This window comes from Puma concolor, chromosome B2, assembly GCF_028749965.1.
Source record: "Puma concolor isolate L17-30 chromosome B2, mPumCon1.1.hap2, whole genome shotgun sequence".
Classification (NCBI taxonomy): domain Eukaryota; kingdom Metazoa; phylum Chordata; class Mammalia; order Carnivora; family Felidae; genus Puma; species Puma concolor.
In genome coordinates, this window is record NC_141671.1 from 76,685,714 (window position 1) to 76,712,799 (window position 27,086).

Sequence of the window (27,086 nt, forward strand, 5' to 3'; positions counted from 1 at the left end):
AGTGGGATTCGTGGTAAAATATCAGTCACTTCAAGTGAGTATGGGTACTGCATGGATTTAGTTGTTTTTATTTAAACTGTGACAATGAAAGACACCATTTTAAGAAAAAAATAGCAAGTTATTCCATGCTTTTCAGGAAATCCTAATATCCTAAATGGGTCATATGTTTGTGATGAAGTTCACTTGAAATTCAGCTACAATTTAACTGTGGTTAGAACTTCCAAATCATACCTGTATCACAACATACCAAGAACATAAATACAATTAATAATATGGTTAATAGTATTCTTTCCTACATATATTTCTTTTCCTCCTACTATACTTTAAGCTCATCTTAGGCAGAGACCATTATGCTTATCCATGCAGACATCTGGGGAAACGGCATTTGAGGCAGAGAAAAGAGTTGGTGCCAATACAGTGGCTTCCCTGACTTGTTCAGAAACAGTAAGAGGCCGATGTGCCTGCAGTCCAGTGTGAGGTGGAGGGGGCAGAGGCCAAATCTTATAGGGCCTTGAAGGGCCATTCCAAAGGCTTTTAGATTTTGGGGTGAGTGAAATGGAGGGTTTTTAATGTTTGTTTAGAGAAAGAAAACAAGTGTGTGTGTGGGCAAGAGACAGAAAGAGAAAGAGGGAGAGAAACCCAAGTAGGCTCTCTACTGACCGTGTGGAACCCCACAAAGGACTTGATCCAATGAACCATAAGGTCATGACCTGAGCCGAAATCAAGACCTGGATGCTTAACTGACTGAGCCACCCAGGTGCCCCTGAAATGGAGATTTTGAGCAGAGCAGTGCCATGACTAGAATCACGTTTAAAAGGATCACTCTAGCTGTTGTGTTGAGAATACACTGTTGGGGATGGGGGTAAGGATGGAAGCAGAATTAGGCAGCTATTGCAGAAATCCTGGTAACAGATAATGGTGGCTAGGATTGGATGGTGGCAGTGGAGGTGGTGACAAGTGGTTGGATATATATGTTTTGCAGACAGGCAGAGCCAAAAGGTTTTCCCGACTAAATAAATATGGGGTAGGAAAGAAAGAAGAGTCAAGAATGACTTTAATGACAAACGACTGGATAGATGAAGTTGCTGTCAAATAAGATTCAGAAGGTTTGAGATTAAACAGGTTTGTGGGCAAGATAAAGAGTCCAGCCTTCGATGCACTGAGTGTAAGAGCCTGAAAATGTTTTCAAACTGAAGAAATTTGCCTCCATAGTTTGTCCAACTAACAGTGTTAGATTCCCCTGGTCTCCTAGGCCTCCTTCTCCTTCAAAACAAGCTCATAGCTTCAGGAGCAGAATTTCCTTTCCCAGCTAACCTCTCCATTTTATCTGGTTGGTTTTTCCTTGTTCAGGCCTTCATTATCACTTGACTCACTCTAGTATCTTTATCTGATCTTGATTCTCCCTAATGAGGCTGTTTTCTACATAACCTGATGTATATTCCTAAAAAATAAATCTGATGATGGTACACTCCTATTTAAAACTCTGGACGGGTTTCTCACTGCTTTCCAAAATAAAACTTATTTTATTTTTAAGTTGGCCTCTGTGGAGGCCTCTGTGATTTTTTACTACACTGTCTCACCCTACTTTTCTTTTCACTACATACTAAATATGTCCTGGGTAGTCATGCGTCTTTGTCTGGCAAACTCTTATTCATCCCCCAATACCCAGCCAAACACCAGTACTTCAGAAAAGCCTTTCCCAACAACTTTCAGGCAAAACTGGCCATTCCCTCTTATGTGTTTTCCCAATATATTCATAACTTCACTATTTAACTTATAATGGCTTATCATTACTGGCTTGCTTCTATATCTATCTTATGAGGCTCTCAATAGAGGGTGCTTGTCTCATCTCTGTTTTCCACAACATCTCACTAGTTTCTATGCTCTGCTTACTGAGTCCCCGAAGGAATTAAGTATTACTCACAGGGAGCAAAACTACCTGTTCAAGATCTATCAACTTCAAGTGTGCCACCCTTCAAGGATCAGGGTGAGGCTTAGAACATCCTCTCATTCTATCTGCAACATTAGAGATGAAGACATTTAGGGGCACCCAAAGAAAGAGAAGCTGGTAGCAGGGCCAAACAGCTTAATGACAAAGCAGCCGTCGTGGTAGAAGCTGGTAGCAGGGCCAAACAGCTTAATGACAAAGCAGCCGTCGTGGTAACTGAACTGTCAATCAGCCCTTTATATTTGAATATATTGCAATCTTTAGAACGTGTCTATGAGACTACATGGCACAGCTTTCAAATAATCATCCACTTAAACTCTAGAAATTAAAAATTCCATTTTGGCTCTCCTATCAAGTTATGAAACTATAAAAGCAAGAAAACTAACCCTAGCAGAGTATACTATGGTCTTCAATAAACATTTGTTGAACACAGCAATGATGAATGAACCTTAAAACATTTTGCTCACATAAAAAACAGTAAAAAAAAAAAAAAAAAAAAAAAAAAAAACAGGTGAAAAAGTAAACACAAAACATGCACTAAAAATGGAAACTTCCAAATAACTTCAGGATAAATATTTTAAAAATCTGGTAAATATTAACCTAATTTCAGTATTAACCCTTTACCCTGTTATCTAAGTTTAAAAATCAAGAGAGAGGATAGTAAAGAAAAGAACGAGTTCTTAAATTTAGAAAATTTTTGACATCAGTCCTCAAAAAACTATGGATATAAATATCACATGTTTGATTTCCTATTAAACTATGTCAAACATTTGTCTCCAAACCTCCTCTTTTGCTTCATGTCAGTTGCCTTACTTTTCTTTATTTTCTATCCTATACGTGCTGACATTTAACTCTCCACCTTTCCTGTAGGATATAAAATTTTATCTTCAGTGATTTAGAGTAACTGTATTCATTTTTTTTCCTTTTACTTCCTTTCTATTTGTCATCATTTACTTTATTTTCATTATATATATTAAATTTTTAAATTAATCTTAGTTTCCTCCTACCTACTCTACCCTATCTCTGAACAATTCATTAAAATTATCTTTGCATTTGTTTGATTACTATAAAAAATACTCTCAGGTAAGTTTTCTGAAACATAGGGAAAAAGAGCCTATTAGGGTCTTCCTAATGATTATGGACATGGAACAATAACTTAATTTGACTATTTTAATTTTTTCCAGGGAATGGTTTCTAATAGTGCTGTGAGGAACAAATCTCTCCTTGAGGAATAAATAATACTGTTATTCAAGACAAATGTAACACATTTCTGAAGTATCTCTCCTGTAGCACAACTTTTTAAGAGACCTTTGATCTCAATATCTTTATTTTGCTCTATAATCCAAAAGAGACTAGAATATATTTTGAGATCTCAAAATTAGGAAGCACATGCTGAATAAAAGTTTGCAAGTCTAAGAAAACACAATTCTGCTCAGTAACACATTACTATTCTCTATTAAAGCAATAATTAAATAATAATTAATTAAACTCCATTCTCTATTAAAGCAATAGGTACACTGAACAAGTTGTTTTGTTTGGTTGGTTATGTCCATGCTGACTAATGTGACTCCAGAAAAGAAAGCACCAATGTTGCAAAATCCTATATGTTTTCATAGAAGTTTGGAAATAGGAATAGTGAATCTTTAGCTCAAAAGGGACAAGTCTCAGAACTTTAGCAATTTCTTTTTTTATATCTCATTCCTTAACACCCTTCAATTTTATCTTTTCAGCATGCACTATAAGAAAATGGATATGGGTAGTATTAGTTTGGTTCCCATATTAAAAGTCCAAAAATAACTTAAATTAGTATGGAAAGAAATTAATTTTTCTAAAAACATTCATATAATATAAAGAAAACTATTTAAACTACAAACTATATAACTCAGCTTTATATAAGATAACCAAGATTGGATATACAGGATGGATCATACTGTGATGCAGAAATTGCTAATATTCCATTTTTTATGCATTTCAATTCCAGTATTCTTACTACTAACAATTCCTGGATTTTTAATATTAAAATTTTAATTCAAGAATGGTACTCCTGAATCAAGGCAAATGTTTGCTCTTTCCACACTTTTCACAGAAGCTTGTCAAGTTTAGCAGTTTAATTAAACAAAAAACACACAAAAATGCTTAAAAATAAAAGAGCTCATATTTATTACCTATTTAAGATTTTGACAAACTCTCAGAATTATAACTTGCCTAAAGTTATACTGTATCTGGTTTATTGGTTTATTGATAGTTACAGATTCTTAACCACAACTGTATAGCTTACTGACAGCTAGAAGGATAAAATTCTTTTTTTTTTTTTTTTTTTATTTTTTTTTTCAACCATTATTTATTTTTGGGACAGAGAGACAGAGCATGAACGGGGGAGGGGCAGAGAGAGAGGGAGACACAGAATCGGAAACAGGCTCCAGGCTCCGAGCCATCAGTCCAGAGCCTGACGCGGGGCTCGAACTCACGGACCGCGAGATCGTGACCTGGCTGAAGTCGGACGCTTAACCGACTGCGCCACCCAGGCACCCCAGGATAAAATTCTTATATGTAAAATTTTAAATGATTCAATTATCCAGCTAACAGTTTTTCAAAATGTCTTCAACTAAATGAACATAGTACCCTTAACATTATTAATTATTAAGTTTTGTTACACAGTGATAAGTTTTGTTCACCTTTCTGTTAGTATTAAAAACTAACTCCTTAAAATATATTTCACTATTAGTATATACAATATAAATCGAGATTCACCATGAAAACTGACCTTACTTTTCAACCAATTTTATTGCCAGTTCAAAATTTTTTTCCAAATATCAAAAAAATATATATTTCCTCAAAGGCAACTCATTAATGCCTAATGCAAAACAGTCTATTTAGGGCCTCTCCCTTTCTATTCATGTCTTCAATTATAACCAGAGAGTAGTACAAAATGCTAAGGCCCAACAATAAAGGCACTCCACATATTTTAGTTTTATCCCTTCCTGTATGTCTTAAACATTTCCATGGACAACTACTATTATTTTTAAGAAGCAATAACCTTCTTTTACTAAAAGACTATATTTGAAAGTTTTAATATCTAAAAAATGCTAAGTCTAAACCTATACCACCAAGTCTCAGTATATTTTAGGAGATTATTTTAATCAAACACAAGTTACACTAATATTTTTATAATTAGTACTAACATTTGTCAACAGAACAAAAACAAAATCATGCAAACATACAGTGAGGGTTTAACTATCCCTATTCTCTTTTCACATGTTCTCAGAATAAACTATTATCTCTCGGGTATCGCAAGATCAGCACAGAGTAGCTAAGGCTGGTCTTTTGCATATTTACTGCCGCATGCAGGACCTGAAAGGTACCCAGGAAGATAACTGTTGGGGCTCAAAAGGTTTTTGCCTCTAATAACAATAATTTGGAGAGTAATTTAGGGCCTAAGTTTGTTGTTATTCCTGTTTTTAACAAATCTATTCATTTGAGTGTTACCATATCCCCAGGATGCCTTAGAAAATAAGAGATTGGGGCCCAAAGAAATAAAGTTAATCTGGCCAATATCATGGCCCTAAAGCAAAAGAGCCTGGAATTCCACCAGGTCCTCTGATCACTAATCAGTACTCCTCCTGCTGTAGCTTCCATCACCTCCCGAAGTCCTGAATTAACACATATGATAAAATAAAAGCTTCAGTGTCAAGCCATCAAAAGACATAACCCATGAGGGGTGAGACTAGCTCAGGAACAGTCATTTGAACCCAACCTGTCCACCTTTTTTCCCATGAGCCAGAGGAGGGACTTTGTAGGGATTTTGCCCATCTAGCTAATTTGCTAATAAACTGTCTTTATATCCCACCCCCTGTTTTTCCTTCCTAAAACAATCACATGGTGCTTTAACTGATTTTTCTTTGGATTATTGCTACTTGTGACACCAGACACACACACAAGCAAAAAACATGTGGCAAAGGAAATAAAACCCACTGTCTTAACAGAATCCCTGATAAAGTCCTGACTTCTCCCCTCATTATCTGTGGGACCTTGGATGAGTTCCCTAACCTCTTCAGGCCTTCTTTTCCTTCTCTGTAAAGTAAGGATAACAGTATTTACCTCACAGGAGTTTGTGAGGATGGCAGCAATCGATAGCATACATGTGCATACATAGCATACATGTGCCATGCACAATGCTCATGTGTGAGCATCTCTCCTTCACCCCAGAGAATCCCTTTATTCATCAAAAAGTGAATAAAGAACCACCTTACATTAAAAAAGAAACCATATCCATGTAGGTACCTAAGTAACAACTCAAAGAAAACTCCTTGGTACTAAAATTCAAATATGCTTTGTATAACATAGCTAAAGGCAATTGATTAGAATCAGACCTGATGCCTGAAAGTTTAGATCTTAAATGCAAATTTTCAAACATCTGTTCCCTGTCTCACACTGGCCCTAACAGTCTCTGTTAATGCAAAACAGACAACCAGGAACAACACCCTGTGGCTATCAAACAGAGCAAGGAAGAACTACTCCCCATGGCCTAACCACACAAATCACTGAATTACTAGATTATAAGTTAGTTTATTTATTTTTGGGGGTGGGGCAGAGAGAAAGGGAGAGAATCCCAAGCAGTATCTGCACTGTCAGTGTGGAGACTGCCTCAGGGTTTGAACTCATGAACTGTTGAGATCATGACCTCAGCTGAAATCAAGAGTCACCTAGGTGCCCTGAATTAACTGACTGAGCCACCCAGGTGCCCTGAATTACTAGATGTTAAAGACAAGGTCACTGTCAGACGAATTCTAGGTTTGGCACCATCCAAGTTGAATGCCAATTTTGGGTTCTAGGTAAATCCAGCAAATGCTTTGCCTTACTATCTTGCATGGATAAACTGCCTAGCCGAGTGATGGCAAATGTGTTTCATCCTGAGTGTCAACTATGATTGATAGCAGAAATCCAAAGTATTGTCTATGGATGCACCAGGAGGCCAAATCAAGCTATGAAGAAACCTGTGCCAGGATCAATCTGCAATGTCTGCCAAGGATGGAGAAATATGCAATGAGTCTACTGGCTGGCCACTAGTCATCCATTTCCAGAATCATCTGATCTCACTGAAAAAGAAAATGATAGTATCTAGCTTATTATTAGATATTAATGACCACACTACTATAGCAGTGAAATCCCTGGAGATCTAGGTGGCATACAATAAGTGTTTTTATAGGTGACAAGCTATAATCCAATTTCTTTTTCCATGGACATTATAGAGTCAATACTATGTGTTCACATCCCATTTCCTTCTCCTCCTGGATTCACAACTAGTCTTCATTTCCCACCTTCTCCTAGTGAGGCCACTGTGTTCTTGCCAATGGAATATAGGCCAAATGATGTCTAGACCTGGACCTAAATCTTCCCCTGCAATACTGCCCCCAACTCGACTATCTTCCTTCCTCTGTTATATATGCATAGAATTCAGTGGTGAAATCCTAAGTGATAGAATCCCTAGAAGGAAGGTGCCATCCACAGCAGACTGTGATGTGAGCAAGAAATAAAACTCAGATCAAGCCACTAGTTCTTGGGATTCCCAACAAGGTAATTCTGGTTAAGACCGACAGCCATAGTATCATGCGTACTCACAGAGACAAACCATGACCTGAGCAAAGCAAATCAGAATTCTTCCCTATGAATTTGTAAAACTCTAGGAAGATAATTCCTTTCTCTTGCTGAGGCTGTGGTGATGTGAACCTGGGAGCTTTAGTCCACTGTGTTTCCAGACTCACTGAGAAAGTTAATTTGTGAGACTGAAGCACGTGTTCTGTCACTATTGTGTGAAATGGAGGTGAGAGAAACAGGAGGTGGAGGAAGAATCCTAAACAAGCACCAGGAAGGTCGAGTTCACCCTGCCTTTACCTCAGCTTGATTACAAGGGCCAAAATGATCCTGTCTTTGCCCAAATTAGTTTCATCTATATTCCTGTAACTCATAATCAAACTAGTCATGACTAATATGGGTATAAAGTAGGAAGTAAAAATCCTTCAACACACAGATAGCATTTTGACAAATATTCTACCTAAATATGTATAACAAACTTATCTAAATCTTAAAAAATGAAAATTAGACCATACCTAATAAATTGTCTTCACATGTCAGATATACTTTAACAACCTCATTTTTCAAAGATGCCCAGATCTTATTGTTTGGACACCCATCATTTTTTAATCAAGTATTTAGGTGTATTCAATTTTGTATTCCTATATACATTGCTACAACAAACATCTTTGAATGCACGCTTTTCTCTATTATGCCAACTATTTATCAGAGATAAATTTATAGCAGTCAAATTGCTGTGTCAAAGGATCTTTAAGAGTTTTGACTAATATTGCCAATTTTCTCTCCCAAATATGCGCACCAATTTACATTCCCACCAATTGAGTGCCCAATTTATACTCTTATTTTTCCACCTGAAAAAGTAATGCTGAACTCAACTGAAGAAACACTTCTAAGTTCACAGCATTACTGCATGAATTGATTAGTACAACAATCCAAAGAAGGGCCAAAGTCACTAGGTTCCACTGATATATATATATATACATACACACACGCACACATATAGAGACAGAGTGAGAGAGCAAGAGAGAAAACAGACCCTTGACAGACTAATGTTACTGCAGCACACAGTTTTTCATAAAATGCAATAAAGTATAACTAAAAATTAAGTGACTCTTTTGGAACCATGATGGGCTCCCTTGTGGGGAAAAAAGGAAGTACAAAACAACAAAGCAAAAAGGAGATGCAGGTGTTAACAGTGGGTTCAGCCTGTTGTTAGCACATCCTAAAATCAGCTTTCCATGGAACCTTCCAAGGGTGCACTCATGCTAATTAGTGGCAGGCAAACACCAGAATGTTAAATGTAAAATGCTTAATGAAGAGCCCAGAAAAACATGAACACGTCGCAACCCTCGTGAATTAGGGAGACAAAAATTACAAAACTTTGTGAAGCCATGGCCAAACTGAATGGTTTAGGCAGATGATGGAGGGTCTGTAAAGCATACAGTTTGAAGCTAATCAAGTTGACATTGAGATTATAGAAAGTTTTCTAAAATTACATTCCAGCTTTTAAGGAAAAATAATAAAATATTTCCTGGTATTTTTAATACTTCTCTTAAGGAAAAGAATTACAGAAGATGATAATGTGGAAACAACTAGCTTTGGAAAGAACAGGAGAACAATAAAATTCTTCACTTGGATATTTACTTAACCTCAATATTAATAACTTAGGTTTTTTCTTTGACAGTAACAGACTAACAAACCCAGCGAAACATGGCATAAACGTACTTAGATACACATAATATATATGGTGATTTGGGGGGGTTACTTTTGATTTTTTTTTGGTTTGTTTTGGACTGTTAACAGTTAAGCCTGATTATAAAATTCTATTATTTCACTGGTAATAGTTAAGGAATGTTATAAATTCTGTCATCAAAAAATAAGGTCGAACTAAAAAGCCTTTAAAGTTTGTTTAATACACAGTTTTTAAGACTTTCAACTAAGTTACACACATCTGTAACCTTTTTAGTCTTCACTGTCACCAATGGCAGAGGTAGCATTCTCTGGTGTTAGCACTATGACCCAACAACCAAGCAACAGACAAAAAGAGGAAAAAGATAAAAAGAGGTCAGACTGGCAAGGCGCATCCTAGAATGCCATTAGGGGCTGCTTCGTGACTGTCCACTGTGCCAGAAGTACCCTGGGTTTGGTTTGCATTTATGGTGAATTTGAATTCAGACTACTAAAGTGTATGTGGGTGTGTATGTATATATGTTTAAATATTTTTCCATTTCCCATGTGACTCACACAGATATTATTTCCTGGCATCAACAGAGCAATCAGAACTAGGTGAACAAAACAATAACCCATTAAGGCACCTGCTCAAGGCAGACAGATAGGAATTATTCAGGATTAACCCATACAGAATGTATAGTTTTTCCTCCTTGGCACTTAGCTTCCTTATCTGTGAAAATGAAGGTTCCCTCCAGCTTTAGAAGGCCCTCCACATCTGGTCACCATCCACAACTCAGCTCTTGCTTCTTAACATTCTTAGCCTTCTTAAATTTAGTTTTCCAGTAACCCTTAACTTATTTAAATTCCTACAGTGTGCCCTGCTCTCTCTGAACCTCTTCTTAGAGAAGGGTGCAGCAGCTCCTATCTGTCCCTCACCTACGTAGTCCACTCATTCTTCCGGTCTGAGCTTAAACATCACTTCGGCAATGTACCTCCACTGGGGTCTTTACTTCCCCTGTTAGCACTTAATTCTTTTTGAGCCACTCATAATTATTTCTTTCATTTTCTCCCCTAATAAGCTGCCAAGAGCTATATGTATCTTGTTCACCATGTTATCCTTGCCTCTTGGAATGATTCCTGACATTTAGTAAACACCCAATATTTGTTAAATGAATAAATAATGGCATCGTGCTAAATAAGCTACTAAAAGCCTCAATACTGAAAGTAATTTCTAATTTCTACAAACAAGTGAAATTAAAGCCAAATTAAATATGCTAACATTGCTCTCTTTACAAAGGAAACACAACCCAAAATTTTAGCTTAAGCTTGTCCCCTTTCTTCATAGCTTTTCTAAAACCCTCAATGGTGATATTATCATGTTAGTGAATCATGAATGGTGAATATCATTTCAATGAAAATTAAAAGTATACAGCTACTTTGAAATAATGTTTTTCTTCTATAACTATCCCTACTACTCATAATGTATACACTCGTGAACTATAAGGTGGATACTGAAAAACAATGCTACCTAACTGCATCCAACTCAAAACAAACTAAAGCAAATGGGTACCCACATATACACACAATAAATGCTAGTGAAGAATTTTCTCTAATATTAATAATCATATACTACCTAATTATTGATGACATCCATCAAGAGAAGTACACATATGCTTTAACTTACAACCAAAAATATCTTTTCACGTCAGGATATAATTTTCTCCCAAATAACATTTTTATCATGTCACAGGAATGCAAGTGTTAAAAGACCATCAGGAAATGTACAGCTATGTACATTAAGCAACTTAATGTTTCTTTTAGTTGTTTTATTTCCTCTAATATTACACTTTGGTTTTCAAAACCTTGAGAGAAAATGAATCAAGTTAAACTCCTTGCTCTTCTGAAAGGTTAGCAAGTAAAAGTAAAATCTTTAAAGAGAAAGTTTATAAGAACAAAAAAGTTCTGAAATTTGGGAGATGTGAAATCTGAAATAAAAAATCATTCACTAAAGGTTTACCAAAACCGGCTCCCATGCTATGTTTGGTGTTAGAGATAAGGCAGCCTCAATGAAACTGCAGAATAGAGGGAACAAGAGATTCTACTAAACAGGATCCCTCTGCAGCCCCGTGAGTGATATGGCAGGGATGCATGCATGGGGGGCCATCGAAGTCCTGAGAAAGAATGACTAAACTAGGTTTTGGAAGTGAAATTTTAAAAATACGTTAAAACACAGAAACTGCATAAAGGACAAAAAGTAATACAGAGAATAGATGAACCTAATGAATTTCAAAGTTTCTCAGGAATGAACTGTGGTGTGTATGGGGAGTGGAAGGAAAGAACAGAGGATAGGAAAACAGGCTGCTTGCATCTCTAGCATACAGGAAAAAAGCACACCTGATAATTTGGGTAAATATTACTGTCATCCTTCCACTCATTTGGGTGACCTCACAAGAAAATAAGAGCAATCCCCAAGGCCAAAACAGAAAGAAGATGCAGAAAAACACACGGCAAAGTGATACTGAAGAGCAGGCTGCTTGAGGCCATGTGTTAATCTGAGAGGCCAGGAGGCTTAGATTTTAACAGCCCTATGGGGAACAGGAAACAAGGTCTTGAGACTAAGCAAGGTGGCTAGTTGGAATAAAGACCTCCACAGAAAGCTGGGATCCTCAAAGGGTTACTCCCTTTGTAAAATAAGAAGAAAAAACAAAAACAAAAAAGAACAACTTCCAGCAAAGGAAGACAAAAGCTCGTCCTACTCAGTCTAGGTTCTGGGTAAATGAAGGAAAAAGAAGAAATATCTAGGGCTTTTATAACCATAGCTTTTCCCTTGTCCAAGTTGGTGACTCATATTTAGACTACAGATTCACACTCCTCTATCCAAGACCCTCAGAGCCATATGTGTTTCAGAATTTAGGATTGTTCAGATTTTACAAAAGTAAAATGGTACATACGCCATATATTAAGTAACACCCCAGTCGAATCTGGACAGCAGACTATAATACAACAATATTTCTGTAGTTTGTATGTAGTTCAACATACAAACTTTGATGGTAGGAAACATAAAGACTGGATAAGGTCAAGTTCTGCTATAAAATGTTTTATAAAAAAGAACTTTGGTATTCTGAGCCTTTTAGACTTTGAATTACACACCTAGACTTGCACTGGATGGGAAACTCCAATAGCAGAAACCACCTTAAGGTGCCCTCAGGACAGTAGCACTTGTGGGATTTGACAGAAGCAAACACAAATCCTCTCTAGGTTATCCTAAATTTTCAGGATTCCCACATATGAAGTCCAAAATTATAAAACACGTGAGAAAACATTTCACAATAGTCAGTCAGTCAAAAACAGTAGCAGACACAAAACTTCATGTAATGGATCTATGAGATACAAATATAAAGTGAGCTGTGTTCCAAAAGGTGAATAAACAAAAGAGGAACTAAAAAATGTGAGTAAGAAATCTATGTCATCCAAAAAAGAGCAAATTTGAAAAGCTTCAAAAATGAAAAATATTAATGAATAAAATTCGAAACGAAAGGATGAGTAAAAGCAGACACAACATAAAGAGATAATTAATAAACTGGAAGATACCTGAAAAACAAAGCATGCTAAACAGTAAAAAAAGCATTTGAAACTATAAATGTTATATAAGGATATAATGAGATAGAAGAATATAATGAAAAGATTTAGTGTTAAGAGGATAAATAAAAGAAAGCCACATCTAAGAGGAAGGAATGCTTCCAAATTCATTCTATGAGGCCAGCACTGCCCTGATACCAAACCAGATGAAGACACCACAAAAAAAGAGAACTATAGGCCAGTATCTCTGATGAACATAGATGCAAAAATCCTCAAAATATTACCAAACCAACAATACATTAACAAATCATTCACTACAATCAAGTGGGATTTATTCCAGGCATGCAAAGGTGGTTCATTATTTGTAAATCAATGCAATATATCGCATCAATAAGAGAAAGGACAAAAATCATATGATTATTTCAATAGATGTAGAAAAAGCATTTGGCAAAGTACAACATCCATTCATGATAAAAATCCTCAACAAAGTCAGTTTAGAGAGAACATACCTCAACATAATAAAGACCATATATGAAAAATCCATAGCTAATATCATACTCAATGGTGAAAACTGGAGAGCTCTTCCCCTAAGATCAGGAACAAAATCATGTCCATTCTCACCACTTTTATTCAACATAGTTCTGGAAGTCCTACTAGCCACAGCAGACAAGAACAAGAAATAAAAGCATTCAAAATTGGCAAGGAAGAAGTAAAACTTTCACTATTTTCAGATGACATGATCTAGAAAACCCAAAGATGTCACCAAAAAACTACTAGAGCAGGTAAATGAATTCATTAAGGTCACAGGATACAAAATCAAAATACAGGAATCTGTTGTATTTCTATATAGTAATAATAAAGTAGTAGAAAGCAAAATTAAGAAAACAATCCCATTTACAATTGCACCAAAATAAATACATAAATAAAATGCCTAGGAATAAACTTAACCAAGGAAGTGAAAGACCTAGACTCTGAAAACTATAAAGTACTGATGAAAGAAATTCAGGATGATACAAAGAAATGGAAAGACATTCTATGCTCCTGGCTTTGAAAGAATATTGTTAAAATTTCTATACTACTGAAAGCAATCTATAGATTTAATGAAATCCCTACCAAAATACCAACATAATTTTTCACTGAACTAGAACAAACAATCCTAAAATCTGTACAGAACCACAAAAGAAAAGAAAAGAAAATCCAAATAGCTAAAGCAGTCTTGAAAAACAAGAACAAAACTGGAGGGATCACAATCCCAGATATCAAGATACACTACAAAGCTATAGTAATTAAAACAGTATGGTACAAGCACAAAAACAGACACATAGATCAATGGAACAGAATAGAGAGCCCAGAAGTAAACCCACTACTATATGGTCAATTAATTTCCAACAAAGGAGGCAAGAATATGCAATGGGAAACAGTCTCTTCAACTAAAGGTGCTGGGAAAACTGGACAGCTACATGCCAAAGAATGAAACTGGGACACTTTGTTACACAATAGAAAATAAATTCAAAATGGATTAAGGACCTAAATGTGAGATGTGAAGTCATAAAAATCCTAGAAAAGAGCACATGCAGTAATTTCTCCAACATCAGTTACAGCAATATTTTTCTGATGTGTCCCCTGAGGCAAGGGAAACGAAAGCAAAAATAAACTATTGGGACTACATCAAAATAAAAAGCTTCTGCATAGTGAAGGAAACAATAAAACTAAAAGACAGCCTACTGAATAGGAGAAGATATTTGCAAATGACATATCTGAATAAGGGTTAGTAACCAAAATCTACAAAGAATGTATATAACTCAGAACCAAAAAAAAGTCAAATAATCTAAGTAAAAAATGGACAGAAGACATGAACAGACATGTCTCCAAAGAAGACACATAGATGGCCAACAAACACATGAAAGATGCTCAATATCACTTCTCATCAGGGAAATACAAATCAAAACTATAGTAAATATCACTTCATGCCTGCCAGAATAGTTAAGCCAAAAACACAAGAAACAGTGTGTTGGTGAGGATGTGGAGAAAAAGGAACCCTCTTGCAATGTTGGTGGGAATACAAACTGGTACAGCCATTACACAGTATGGAGATTCCCGGAAAATAAAAAATAAAACTATCATATCATCCAGTAATTCCACTGCTGGGTAATTACTCAAAGAATATGAAAACGCTAATTAAAAAAGATATATACATCCCTATGTTTACTGCAGAATTATTTACAATAGACAATTTTTTTTTCAACGTTTATTTATTTTTGGGACAGAGAGAGACAGAGCATGAACGGGGGAGGGGCAGAGAGAGAGGGAGACACAGAATCGGAAACAGGCTCCAGGCTCTGAGCCATCAGCCCAGAGCCTGACGCGGGGCTCGAACTCACAGACCGCGAGATCGTGACATGGCTGAAGTCGGACGCTTAACTGACTGTGCCACCCAGGTGCCCGTACAATAGACAATTTATGGACATAGTCCAAGTTTCCATCAATAGATGAATGGGATTAAGAAGATGTGGTATACACACATACACATACGCACACACAATGGAATATTACTCAGCCATAAAAATAATGAAATCTTGCCATTTGCAACACCACAGATGGATCTAGAGAGTATAATGCTAAATGAAATAAGTCAGCTTGAGAAAGTCAAACACCGTATTATTTCACCCATATGTGGAACTTAAGAAAAACAAAGAACAACAACAAAAAAGAGAGAAACCAAAACATAGAGAGAAAGCTGATGGTTATCAGAGGAAAGGTGGGAGCGGATGAGTGAAACAGATGAGGAGGATTAAGAGTGATGAGCACTAAGTAATGTATACAAGTGTTGAATCACTATATGGTACCTGTGAAACTAAAACAACACTGTTATATTAACTATACTGAAATTAAAATTAAAAAAAAAGCTACATTTATACACATATGCACTACAGCAGGACAAGATAAGATTTCAGAAGCTGCCACAAGTACTAAGAGATTACCTAAAGACATGTAGACTCATAGATGACTTCTTACAAGGAACAACAGTAGCCAAAAGAGTGAAATTATGTTCCAAGAAAAAACAACTATATATAAACTATATAGAAAAAAAATACATATATATAAGATATATGAACTATCATTCAAAAATATGGACAAATTTATCTTTAGACAAAAATAGAGTTTACTACTAAAGAGCCTCACTTAAGGAGCTTTAAAAGGATATAGTTCTGGAAAATCTTAGACATAATGAAGGAATGGTAAAGTCAAGGAGGGTTTACCTGCATATACACTGCCTGTATCAAATAATAATGTCTAACTTTGGGAGTTAAAACTATGGTAGAATTAAAACACTAGCCAACATAGCATGTAAGTGAGAAGTGGGTGACTGAAGTTTCTAAATTTCTCTTCTTTAGGAGAAAATAAAAAGATACTGTTCTACTTTAGACTTTAAGTAGATATACTACATTTTTAAAGGTGATCATGAAAAGAAACAGAAATAATATGTATTTTAAGCTTTCAAACTATAGAAAGTTGGAATTAAAGCACAAACTGAAGTAAATGAAAGGAGGGGGCAAAAAACAATCGTGGAGAAGTGGTAAGGGCAAATCACTAATGGTCATGTCCGTTGTTATGGTGGTGGTAGTGGCAGTAATGGTATGAGTAAGGGCAACAGTAGCACCAATAGCGATTGTACTAGAAACAACGGTAGTCATAACTGATGTTCAGTGCACATTTGTGAGTCAAGCTCTGGGCCAGGTATTTCACATGCATAATATCTCACCAAAGATAACACGTAGGTAACATTACTCACCTTTGTTTTACAAATGAGGTTTGTAACTGATTTAAACCAAGGCAGAAACAGTTAAGAAGGACATTTCAGAGAGTTTAACAACTGATCACTGACTGGATGTGACAGATGAGGGGAAACTCTCAAATTAGTGGCTTGACCAATTCGGTGGGCAATGCCTAGAACCTGACAACAATCCTAGTAGTTCACACTTGGGTTAAGCCAAAGACACAGGATATCCAAAGAGGGGTAGACTTGTGTTTGTTTTCTTTGGAATGGTGAGCTTCTGTTTCAAGAAGCTTGGCTGTGAAAGAAAGGCAAGGGACAACAGGTTGGCTGCTGGAAGAGGTCATAGAATCCAAGGAGGGCTGTGTGTCGGTGACCTTGTTTTACATGGAGATACTTGAAAATGCTCATGAGAGAGATAGGAGGAGAGGTTAAAGATACAGATGACAGAATAACTGATACAGAAAGGAGGAGAGTTATCATTTAAAATAAAAGTGCTGGGGCGCCTGGGTGGCTCAGTCGGTTGAGCGTCCGACTTCGGCTCAGGTCACGATCTTGCGGTCCGTGAGTTCGAGCCCCGCGTCAGGCTCTGGGCCAGAGCCTGGAGCCTGCTTCCGATTCTGTGTCTCCCTCTCTCTCTCTGCCCCTCCCCCGTTCATGCTCTGTCTCTGTCTCAAAAATAAATAAATGTTAAAAAAAAAATTTTTTTTTTAAATAAAAAAAATAAAAGTGCTAACCCTGGGAGGATAATTAATGATCAGACCAAAAAGCAAAACCACACAAAGTAGACAAAAATGCAGCTTCTCTCTTGAGTAGCCAGGAATGGCATATCACAAAATCCTTTAGAAAACATTAAATCCTTCTTAAAGATGCATAGTAGAGACATTTTATGTACACATGGGAAGGCAGGAGGGATCCTCACACATTTGGAACAAATGAAGAGAGAGCAGGAACCCAGGTGTAAAAAGGCTGTGGGGTTTTGGGTACAATTCTCTCTCTGGTTTGGGCTGTCATCAAGTTGCTCCTAGGAAGACTCCATCCTGTCTTATAGGTCATCATGCAACTGACACTGGGTATGCCATTCTACTATTCTCTCCTTAATGAGAAACAAAGCATAGAGCACATTACATAAACCCCTAAGAAAAAAGACAGCCAACATTTCCCTTCACAAGCAAATGGTGTTTCTCTGTAAAGAGAAAAGAATTTACAAAGAAGGTGGAACTGAATAAACATATTTTATTTTTTTAATGTTTATTTATTTTTGGGGGGAGAGAGAGAGAGAGAGCAAGCGGGGTAGGGGCAGAGAGAGAGGGAGACACAGAATCTGAAGCAGGCTCCAGGCTCTGAGCTGTCAGCACAGAGCTGGACGCAAACCACAAGATCATGACCTGAGCCAAAGTTGGACGCTCAACTGACTGAGCCACCCAGGCGCCCTGAATAAATATTTTTTAATGGAAAGAAATGGGGCTTTTCAAATTATTTAATTGAACTATGATTATATTTGAAGGCTCACTTAATAGCAGCTGGCTCAGGAGTTGAGCCACCTAAAATACAACTCTGTTAAGGAAAGCATCCTAGGCTCTCAGGGAAGAAGGTTATATGTCACTTCTGACCTTCTTTACAAAGTTACTGAAACCTAGATAAGCTCCAAGAACATCCCATCCCAGCATCAATCAATCTGAAAAGAGGAGGTAAGATATTGGAAGGATATTTGTGAAAAGCTAAGAGATAGATCCATAGCAACTGAGTGCACAGATTAAATTACAAGACTTCAGCAGCCATTTATTAAACATTAAAACTAATATGGCAATGTATCAAAAATCTAGATTTTAATCTAAAATACAAGCTAATATTGCAATTAATATATACATTTACCTACTCTTACATAATTTTATTTTTTTCTATATATACAAGTTTTGCAACTTTTAAAAAATTGTGAGTTACCAATTATATACTGGTTCTAAGAAAGTATCTGCTAACTACAGTGATCACCAAAGGAGAAAAAAATATCCAAAGTGACCCAAATAGAATATTATACCATAAAAAAAAAAAGATTTCTCTGAAAATTTGGAAGTAAAAAGATCCAGGAAAAAACAGTTGATATAAAGCCTGCTTAACTATTTTAAGTCATTGTTTTTTAAAAATTTTTTAAATGTTTTTATTTATTTTTGAGACAGAGAGAGACACAGCATGAGCAGGGGAGGGGCAGAGAGAGGGGGAGACACAGAATCTGAAGCAGGCTCCAGGCTCTGAGCTGTCAGCACAGAGCCTTGATGCAGGGCTTGAACTTACAGACTGTGAGATCATGACCTGAGCTGAAGTCAGATGCCCAACTGACTGAGCCACCCCAGGCACCCCAATTTTAAGTCATTTCTAAAGCATGCTCCTTACTATTACCTGAGACTCTTTGCCACTCTTCTGCTTTTCCTGCTCCTGCCAGCCCCCAAACCTCACATGATCTCTCCACCCTCTCCCAGAATGCTGAGTGTTGTCTGGGAACATCACAGGACCATACAGATTGGCGTCTTTACAGATTTACTGTATAAATGATCATTGACTTGAATGCTTTTTCAGAAGTGATTTCCCCTGGCTCTTCCTCACTGCCTAAAAAATACTATCTCCTCCATCTCCACACCTAGACTGGGTCTTCTGGTGAAATCAAGGAGGAATGGAGCGTGCCTTGGTACAGAAAAATGAGAGGGTGTATTTAGTCAATAACAAATAGTGAAATGAGAACAAGTGGGATAAAATATGTTACAGCAAAACAGTACACTTCTCATGTTGAAAGTTACTCTAGTGTTCAGTAAACTTTTATACATCGATCCTATTAATTTTATTCAATAGTCTTTATTTTTTGGATCTATGCACTATAGAAAGATTTTTTTCAGTTATCACAAGTATAAATATGGTATCAACTGAATTAGCATGCAAATAGCATTTCTATAAAGCAAAATATATTTTATTTATACTAAGCAAGCTTCTGTAAAGCAAATAAACTTTTAAGGTTAAATTTTCATTATATATACTCACAATATGTCTTATTTGCAGATATTTTATGAATAAAATTAAAACAGTAGGAATCTTGTGGTAATTTGCCAATATTTGCCTTGAATCAAAACATAATCCATATCTCCCACTACTTTTATTACTTTTATAGATATTGTAATAAGAAGTAACATCTTTTTCTTAATTTGGGAGGATAGGACTCATTTCTAAAATGACAGTCAGGGGCGCCTGGGTGGCGCAGTCGGTTAAGCGTCCGACTTCAGCCAGGTCACGATCTCGCGGTCTGTGAGTTCGAGCCCCGCGTCAGGCTCTGGGCTGATGGCTCAGAGCCTGGAGCCTGTTTCCGATTCTGTGTCTCCCTCTCTCTCTGCCCCTCCCCCGTTCATGCTCTGTCTCTCTCTGTCCCCAAAATAAAAAAAAAAAATAAATAAAATAAAAAATAAATAAAATAAAATAAAATGACAGTCAGTATCCCTCAAACATAAGATTCAGAACTCGAATCACTTGTTCATTATGTAGCATAAGCTCATTATTAAAAACCCTCAAGATGTTTAAAATGGAAAAAAATTGCATTATTGATACCCAACTTGGCTTTTCATGAGGTTTGGTTTGATATAAATGTCTATGTTTAAATTTTGATAATGTTAAATAGGGTTTTTTAACCACAGGACATATATAGAAGTTGTTTGTAAGAGCTATTAACAGAAATGAATATGAGGCTGCCAAACTTTCCAAATTTCTCCCTGCAGGTGTTACATTGGGCCGATTCTATTTTTTGGTTGTTCTTTAACTGTGATACAGCACTTGGGCAGATACTAGGTGCCCTACTGGATCTTATCTCTTTATTATTTGACTTGGGCAGGCCATCAACTACAAAACAGAAAAGGAAAAGCAACTGAAATACACAACAGTTGTAACCAAAAGTTAAATACTTGCTGAATCCTGGATATTTCATGTGTTACCAAATAGGTACACAAAGTTACAAAGAAAAGGAAACAAAGATGTATAAAGGGACCCAGAAAAACTAATGTCAAACTAACATTGGTCAAGTATTTAATTTTCACGTGCAAGGAGCAAGATTATTATAGCAGAGTATGGAATAAAAGTTTTACATAATTCAAACATACCGTAAAATATATACTATAAAATATTAATTTATTTTTTAATGTTTATTTTGTGAGAGAGAGAATGTGCACGCATGCCCTCTCACAAGTGGGGGAGGAGAGAGAGGAAGAGAGAGAATACCAAGCAAGCTCCATGCTGTTAGCACAGAGCCTGACACAGGGCTCGATCTCATGAGCAGAACCGTGAGATCGTGACCTGAGCCAAAATCAAGAGTTAGACACTTAACCAACTGAGCCACCCAGGAGCCCCAATATTAATTTACTTTAAATTCAATAAATATCTGCTGATCATGGTGAAGCTTTTTCTGAATATATTTTTCCTCTAAGAAACTTACTGTTACTGAAAAGGGGGGAAATCTGAGACTATATGCCTAGAGTTTCTTTATCTCCACCTTCGCTCTGCCCTCAGATGTTAACAAATCATTCCTTTAAATGTTTAAATCACATACCATTAAGCATCATTTTATAAACCACTAGAATTAACCCTAATTTTCTTGGCCTATCAACCCAAACAGAAAAAAAAAATCATATTTTAAACCAATACTTTAAATAATATTCAGAGCCTATTCCATTAATCCAATATCTGCAAAAAAAATCACAAAACCATAAACTTTAATCTTATAACCTTCCAACCTAAATTCCAAACTAAAAAGTTATACACAAATCAAGCTAATTTTTTTTTTTTGTTTCCACTCTACATTATGCTCTTTTCCTCCCAACTACTATTTAGTATTTTCAATACTAAAACATTACTTAAGAGTGCTTCAATGCCTATAGGGAAACTTAGTTATGTGTTTGCATGTCCTAATAATGGATGTGACTCACTGTTATAACTGTTATGTTACCGAAAACCTGTGAAAAAATTGCTAAGGTAGTCTACTATTATTTAAAGGAACTTCACAAGGAATTCCAAGTAAAATGCCCTCTTAAAATGCATATAAATATAACAATATTTGTATACTCAAATTTTCCATGTCATTTTTTTCTTAAGATAGGACATATCAATAATGTGATATCTATCTTTCCAAATTTTGCCCTAAGGTTGTATTTAAGTGCAGCTCTTTTATTTTATTACTTATTCAAAAACTAAAATGTTAAAAAGAAAACTAATACTGTTCAGTGCTTGCCTTTTGCTCATTTTTTTAAGTGACCAAATTCAAAAGTCTTCATGCATACCATAGAGATTTGCAATAGAGCATGGGTTGTGCTGCATGATTTCACACAAAGCCATACAAACAGGATAGGTGTTTTAGAGATTAACCATTCAGGCTAATACTGTTCCTCCCCACAGCCCCCCACAGAAAATATTACTCAATAAGCCACAGACAATAGTTAAGTGCAGTGGTTAAAAGCTGTGAAAGTTAATTACCTTTCCTGAACCTGTTTAGCAGCAATAAATTAATAATGTAAAGCCCAGTGCCTGGCATATACTAACTGCTCAATAAATGTTTAGCTCTTATGATTATTCACACTAATTCAATACCAATTCCTGCTTCATCTGCTTCCTAAATACAGAATCTCCCCCTTATGTTCCACATCTTCAAAATCACCCCACTCAGTAACATATGCTGGAGATACTGGAAAACCTCCCACCTTGAAAATTTTTAAGAGACTTTTCCAGATCTAAAATACTAAGGCGACTAAATATTTAGATATGGAAAAGTGGGTCTTTATCTGAATAATGTTTTGATGAAATGCTCAAACCTGTGAATGTTTATGATATGTATCAATATACTGATCTACCATTTTCATAGCATTTAGCAAATCAATAACCTGTAACTTCTTTATTAATGAATATCTGCTAGACTGACACATACCTTTAAGACATGAGTCATCTTTCCAGAGTTGGGGAAACTGATGGAAAGATGGCTAAATGATTCAGCATGCTGCAGCAAAATGAGCTGGTCATGAATTTATAATTTCCACTCCTGTTAGGTGCCCTGGCCCTGGTGGCCTCTTCCTTCCTGTACCGCACATATAACACATGATACCATAATCAACAAATTTTGTTAGAAACTCCCCCAGGAAAGGGGTAATGGTGTTTTCCCCTCAGACAAGCTTCTAGAAGCAAAATTATTCAATTCTGTGACACAACAGCTTCACAAGCCTGGATGACCCTCACAATGTCCAGCTGTATGCTTCATCAAGCTGTGCTCATACAGATAATAGGACTAAAGTCAATTCTAACACTGGTGCCATTTTCTCTGCTGCACAAGGCAGACACTGGGGAAGGCCTGAAGCAAAAGAAACTCAGAAAATGGGCATAGGAAATGGGTATGGCTATAGTTGTGTCTATTATGCCAGCACTGACCTTTATCAACAAACATCATAACAGAGCAGTTCCTAAGCAGGTCAACGAGACTGAACAGCTAGAGCTGAATCAGCTAGAGGACATGTGCTGATGGAGCCTTACCTATAAAGAGTCTCAACACCTAAACCCAGTGAGTGCCTTTTTCTAAGTCCCTGTTTGTCTTTCAATAACTATTTACAGCGTTAATCATGTGAAAATTTTATATCAGATTCTAAACTAGATTAAAGCTGTTTTCCATCAAATAACAAATATAAAAAGAAAGCATTATGAATGAAACGTTTTCATGTAAAAGTGCACCATCACAAATGCTGGAAAAAGCACATCCATTTTGTGGCCACAGCAGTCATTCTGCCCAGCAGCTTCCGAGAATGGGACAAAGAAGTGTGCCAGGATGTGTAAAATGAAATCTCCATGATCTCTGAAGTTCAATTTCCTCATTCAATAGCTTGAATTTATTTCAGTTTGGTGTGGTTATGTACAACACACACTCACTCACTCACTCACACAAAACCTCAGCAGCCACAGTGAAAGAGATGACACTTTTAAAATGTATTTAGAAAACTAGGGTGATAAATGTGACCTTTTATAATTTCATCTTTTTCTTTTTTGGGGGTGGGGGAGGGTTATGACTGTTCAACCCCTGATTTCCTATAACCTGGATAAAGGAGTGGTGTGTGGAAAAAGAAAGAAAGGAAGAAAGAAAGAAAGAAAGAAAGAGAGGTGAAAAGTGCCTAATCCAGAATGTTCAATTTCTCAGTATTTCATAGTATTAATACATACAAGTATTTTTTTTTTTTTTTCCCCACCAAGACCTTGGAGGTCAAAGGAGGAAAAAAATGGCTCAAACACAAGGTTTCAGGGTTGCCCCAAAGCAACACCTCTACCTCTGAAGATTTGGAGCTCAGCTGGGAGTTCTGAAAGCCGCAGCATTACAGACTGCGAGCCCAGGCCGCACGCCGGCATCCAGGGCGCCTCTGCCATGCGCATGTCCCGCTTATATAAAAAGATGCTTACAGTCCAGGTGCTTTTTCTTGGGGCCCATCACTTCATGAGTGGTGGCTTTGCAGACCGCTCTCGCAACAGCGGAGCCTGTCACGCTGTATTGAGCGGCGGCGATCCGATCCGTGAGCGTTTGGCCCGACATCTTCTCCGGCCAAGTCTATCGCCTCCTCTTCTGTGGGAAAGAAGGGGAGATGGTCCTGCTTGAAACCCGCAGACCCTACCCTCCGAGCACCCCGGCCCTGCCTCTTCCAGCCGCACGGCGGCTCCCTTCTCCTCCGTCCCCGCCCTGGTACCACCTCTAGGAGCTAGCAAAGCGCTAAGCCCCTCTCTTGCGACGCGATCTAAGGGTCTTGAACCAGAGTAGGTCTGTCACGGAGCCCCCTCCGGTTCCAGCCTCGTAACACCGTCCCCATCCCACTCCCCGTGCCTCCCGCCTCACCCCTCCGGCGCCCCCCTCCCCCCCAGTCAATCAGCACTTCGCCTGCAACCTGATCCCCGCGTGTCCGACCAGCTCCGGCGTGCGTCGGGGTTATTCCCTGGGCGCCGCGCCCACCGTGTGCCCACCTCTCGCTTGCCCGCCGCAGCGTTTCTTCCCAGTAGCCCGCAGGCTCCGGGGTCTGAATCGGATACCCAAGCCCTGGCCGTTTCCCTCCTCCTCCTCCTCCTCGCGCTGCTGCAGCAGTGGGCTCGTCCTCCTTCGGGCGCGGTGGAGATTATCCTAGCATTGCGCCATATTATGCCCTCTCCTCCCTTTCCTTCCTCACCGCCGCCTCCAAAGGCCCGCCGAGGCCCTACGCCCGGGTCCCCTCCCCTCGCCCCCAAATCCCCGCCGCAGGGGCCGCCCGGGGGCTCTGCGGAGGCGCCGGAGTCTCTCGGCGCCTCGCCCTTCCTGGCAGTGGAGCAGAGACGGGCTGACAGCCCAGCCCAGCCCCCCGCCCGCAATCGAGCGCGCCACGGAGCTGTCACCCAGCCGCTGCCCTTCTCCGCGCCCTAGGATTATCCTCTCAGGATCCGCGCGCTGCCCTGGCGCGGAGGAGGGGGCCGAGCAGGGGCCGCGGGTACTCACCCCGCCCCGGGAGCGGCGCCTCCCGCCGCAGGATGAGCGGAGCCCGGGCCGCCGAGGGAAGCCGCGCCGGGTGGGTGTGTGCGGCCGCGCGCGGAGCCGGTGCCCCGGGGCGCGATGCCTCCTGCCCTAGCCCGGCCCCCCGCCCTCCACTCCGCGGTCCCTGCGCCCGCCGCCCGTGGCCCCAGAAGCCTGTAGCCGCCCGCCGCCGCCTCCTCCGCCGGCGCTGCCGCGTCTCTCTAGCGATCCGCGCCGCGTTCCCATCCCCGCCCCCACCTCAGCTGTGGCTGCTCCAACGAGTCAGGTGACGACGGCGGACTAACCCGGGCGAGCTCTCCGCGGAGCTCCTCGCGGCCCCCTCCCAGCTACTCACACACGCCGCGCCCCCCCCCCCCCCCCCGCACCCCCGAGACGGCCGGCTTACAGGCAAGGGGGCGCCGCGCGCGAGCATCCCCGGCCGGCGCGAGACAAGAAGGAGGCGGGATGGCTGGGAGGCCAACACCCACCAGCCAACCACCCTCCGCGAGGCGCCCAGCAGCCCCTCCGCCTGCTAGACCCGCACCCGGCACGCACTGCGTGCGCGCGCACCGCGCACACCTGCGCGGCTACTGCGGGATTCGCGGAGGGCGGCGGGGGCGTTGGAGCAGCCCTGCCAGTGGGCTTCTCGAGTGCTGCTGTGAAGGCCAAGGTTCGGGCGTCGTCGCGCGCTGCCTGGCAGAGCCCAGCCCTTTCTCCTCTACATTCTGTCTCTGACACGCCCGCCTGTCCAAGGCTGCCTTGGCCCACAAGGGCAGGGCGATTTAAATGTCAGATTCTGCAGGCACACGGTGCCCGTTGTCTGTGCCTCCTTAACTCCTTGGAGCTCCTCTACTTTTTTCAGTTACGTTTGGGAGCTGGGGTGGGCAGGTAATTCTAGCCATTTTGGTCTTAAACGGCTACTGAGGTCTGCTGCAAGTGCGAATACTGAACAAAACCAGCAGTCAAGGCCCAGATTATAGCCACAGTAATTAATTGGTTGTGTAAGGAAAACTCTTTGTATCCTTAAAAAGTAACATCTGCCAATTAAATATAGTGTTTGAAGGTCTTAAGTATATTTGAATTGCATACAAGAATTTCTAAACAGGGTTTGGGGCTCGGTTAATAGTATCACGTGTTCACGTTTTCCAAGATTGTTATTTATTGTAATCTTAAAAAAAAAAAAAAAAACAAAAAAACCTTTTACACTCTCGAAGTAGAATCAAGATCGGAACTTAAGTTGTGAATTCTTTTGATGTTTTTTTCTGGCTACAGGTGGCCACTATTGGGCCTTAAGGCCTTAAAATGTCTACCTATAGATAGCAAGTTTCTGTTGTGTACTCCTGTTACCTGGCACAGTGTTCACTATGAAGTCATGATTTCATAGCTGTTGGGACTGATTCTAGCATTAGATAGAAGCCTGATGGGTAAAGAAAGATACCCTAAGACCACCATTCTTGAGTTTCAGATACCAGTCTTACCATATGATCTGGCAATACAACACCTAGATGTTTGTCCAAGAGAAATAGAAACACATTTCATTTTAGAAACATGTACCCAAATTTTGTAGTAGCTTTATAGAATGGCTCCACATTGAAAGAAACCCAAATGCTATTGTACTGGCAAATAGATAAACAAAATGTGGTCTGTTCACACAATGGAATGCTATTAAGCAATAATAAAGAATAAACTAACAACATGGTTGAAAATACATTATGTTAAATCAAAGAAGCCCAAACCCCAAATGCTATTTGCTGTGATTCCATATATATGACATTCCAAAAAGGAAAAACTATAGAGACAGAAAGCATATCAGATGGCAGGAGTGGGGGAAAGAGTGACCACAAAGGGATAGCAGGTAACTTTTTGGAGGGATGGAAATACTCTATATCATAAATTGTGATGATGGTTACACACCTTCTTGTATTTCTCTTAAGTGCATCAATTTATACACTTAAAATTGATGAATTTTATTATATGTAAATTATACCTCAATAAAT

The 27,086-nt window shown here is 38.9% G+C and overlaps 1 protein-coding gene across 9 annotated transcripts in view; it reads right to left on the reverse strand.

Moving 5' to 3' along the window:
* Positions 1–25,648, reverse strand: part of SNAP91 (synaptosome associated protein 91) — a 149,080-nt gene extending 123,432 nt beyond the window's left edge. For 7 of the 9 annotated variants that reach the window (XM_086707336.1, XM_086707339.1, XM_086707338.1 and 4 more), the window contains exons 1-2: positions 25,496–25,648; positions 24,021–24,180 (exon numbers count right to left, since the gene is read on the reverse strand). In XM_086707336.1, the coding sequence (XP_086563462.1) occupies positions 24,021–24,150 (130 nt within the window). In that variant the 5' untranslated portion in view covers positions 24,151–24,180; positions 25,496–25,648. Of the gene's footprint in view, positions 1–24,020; positions 24,181–24,572; positions 24,773–25,074; positions 25,230–25,495 lie in introns of those variants that run through there. The other 2 variants (XM_086707331.1, XM_086707332.1) reach the window with 2 other exon arrangements.
* Between the last annotated feature and the right edge of the window lie 1,438 nt (positions 25,649–27,086).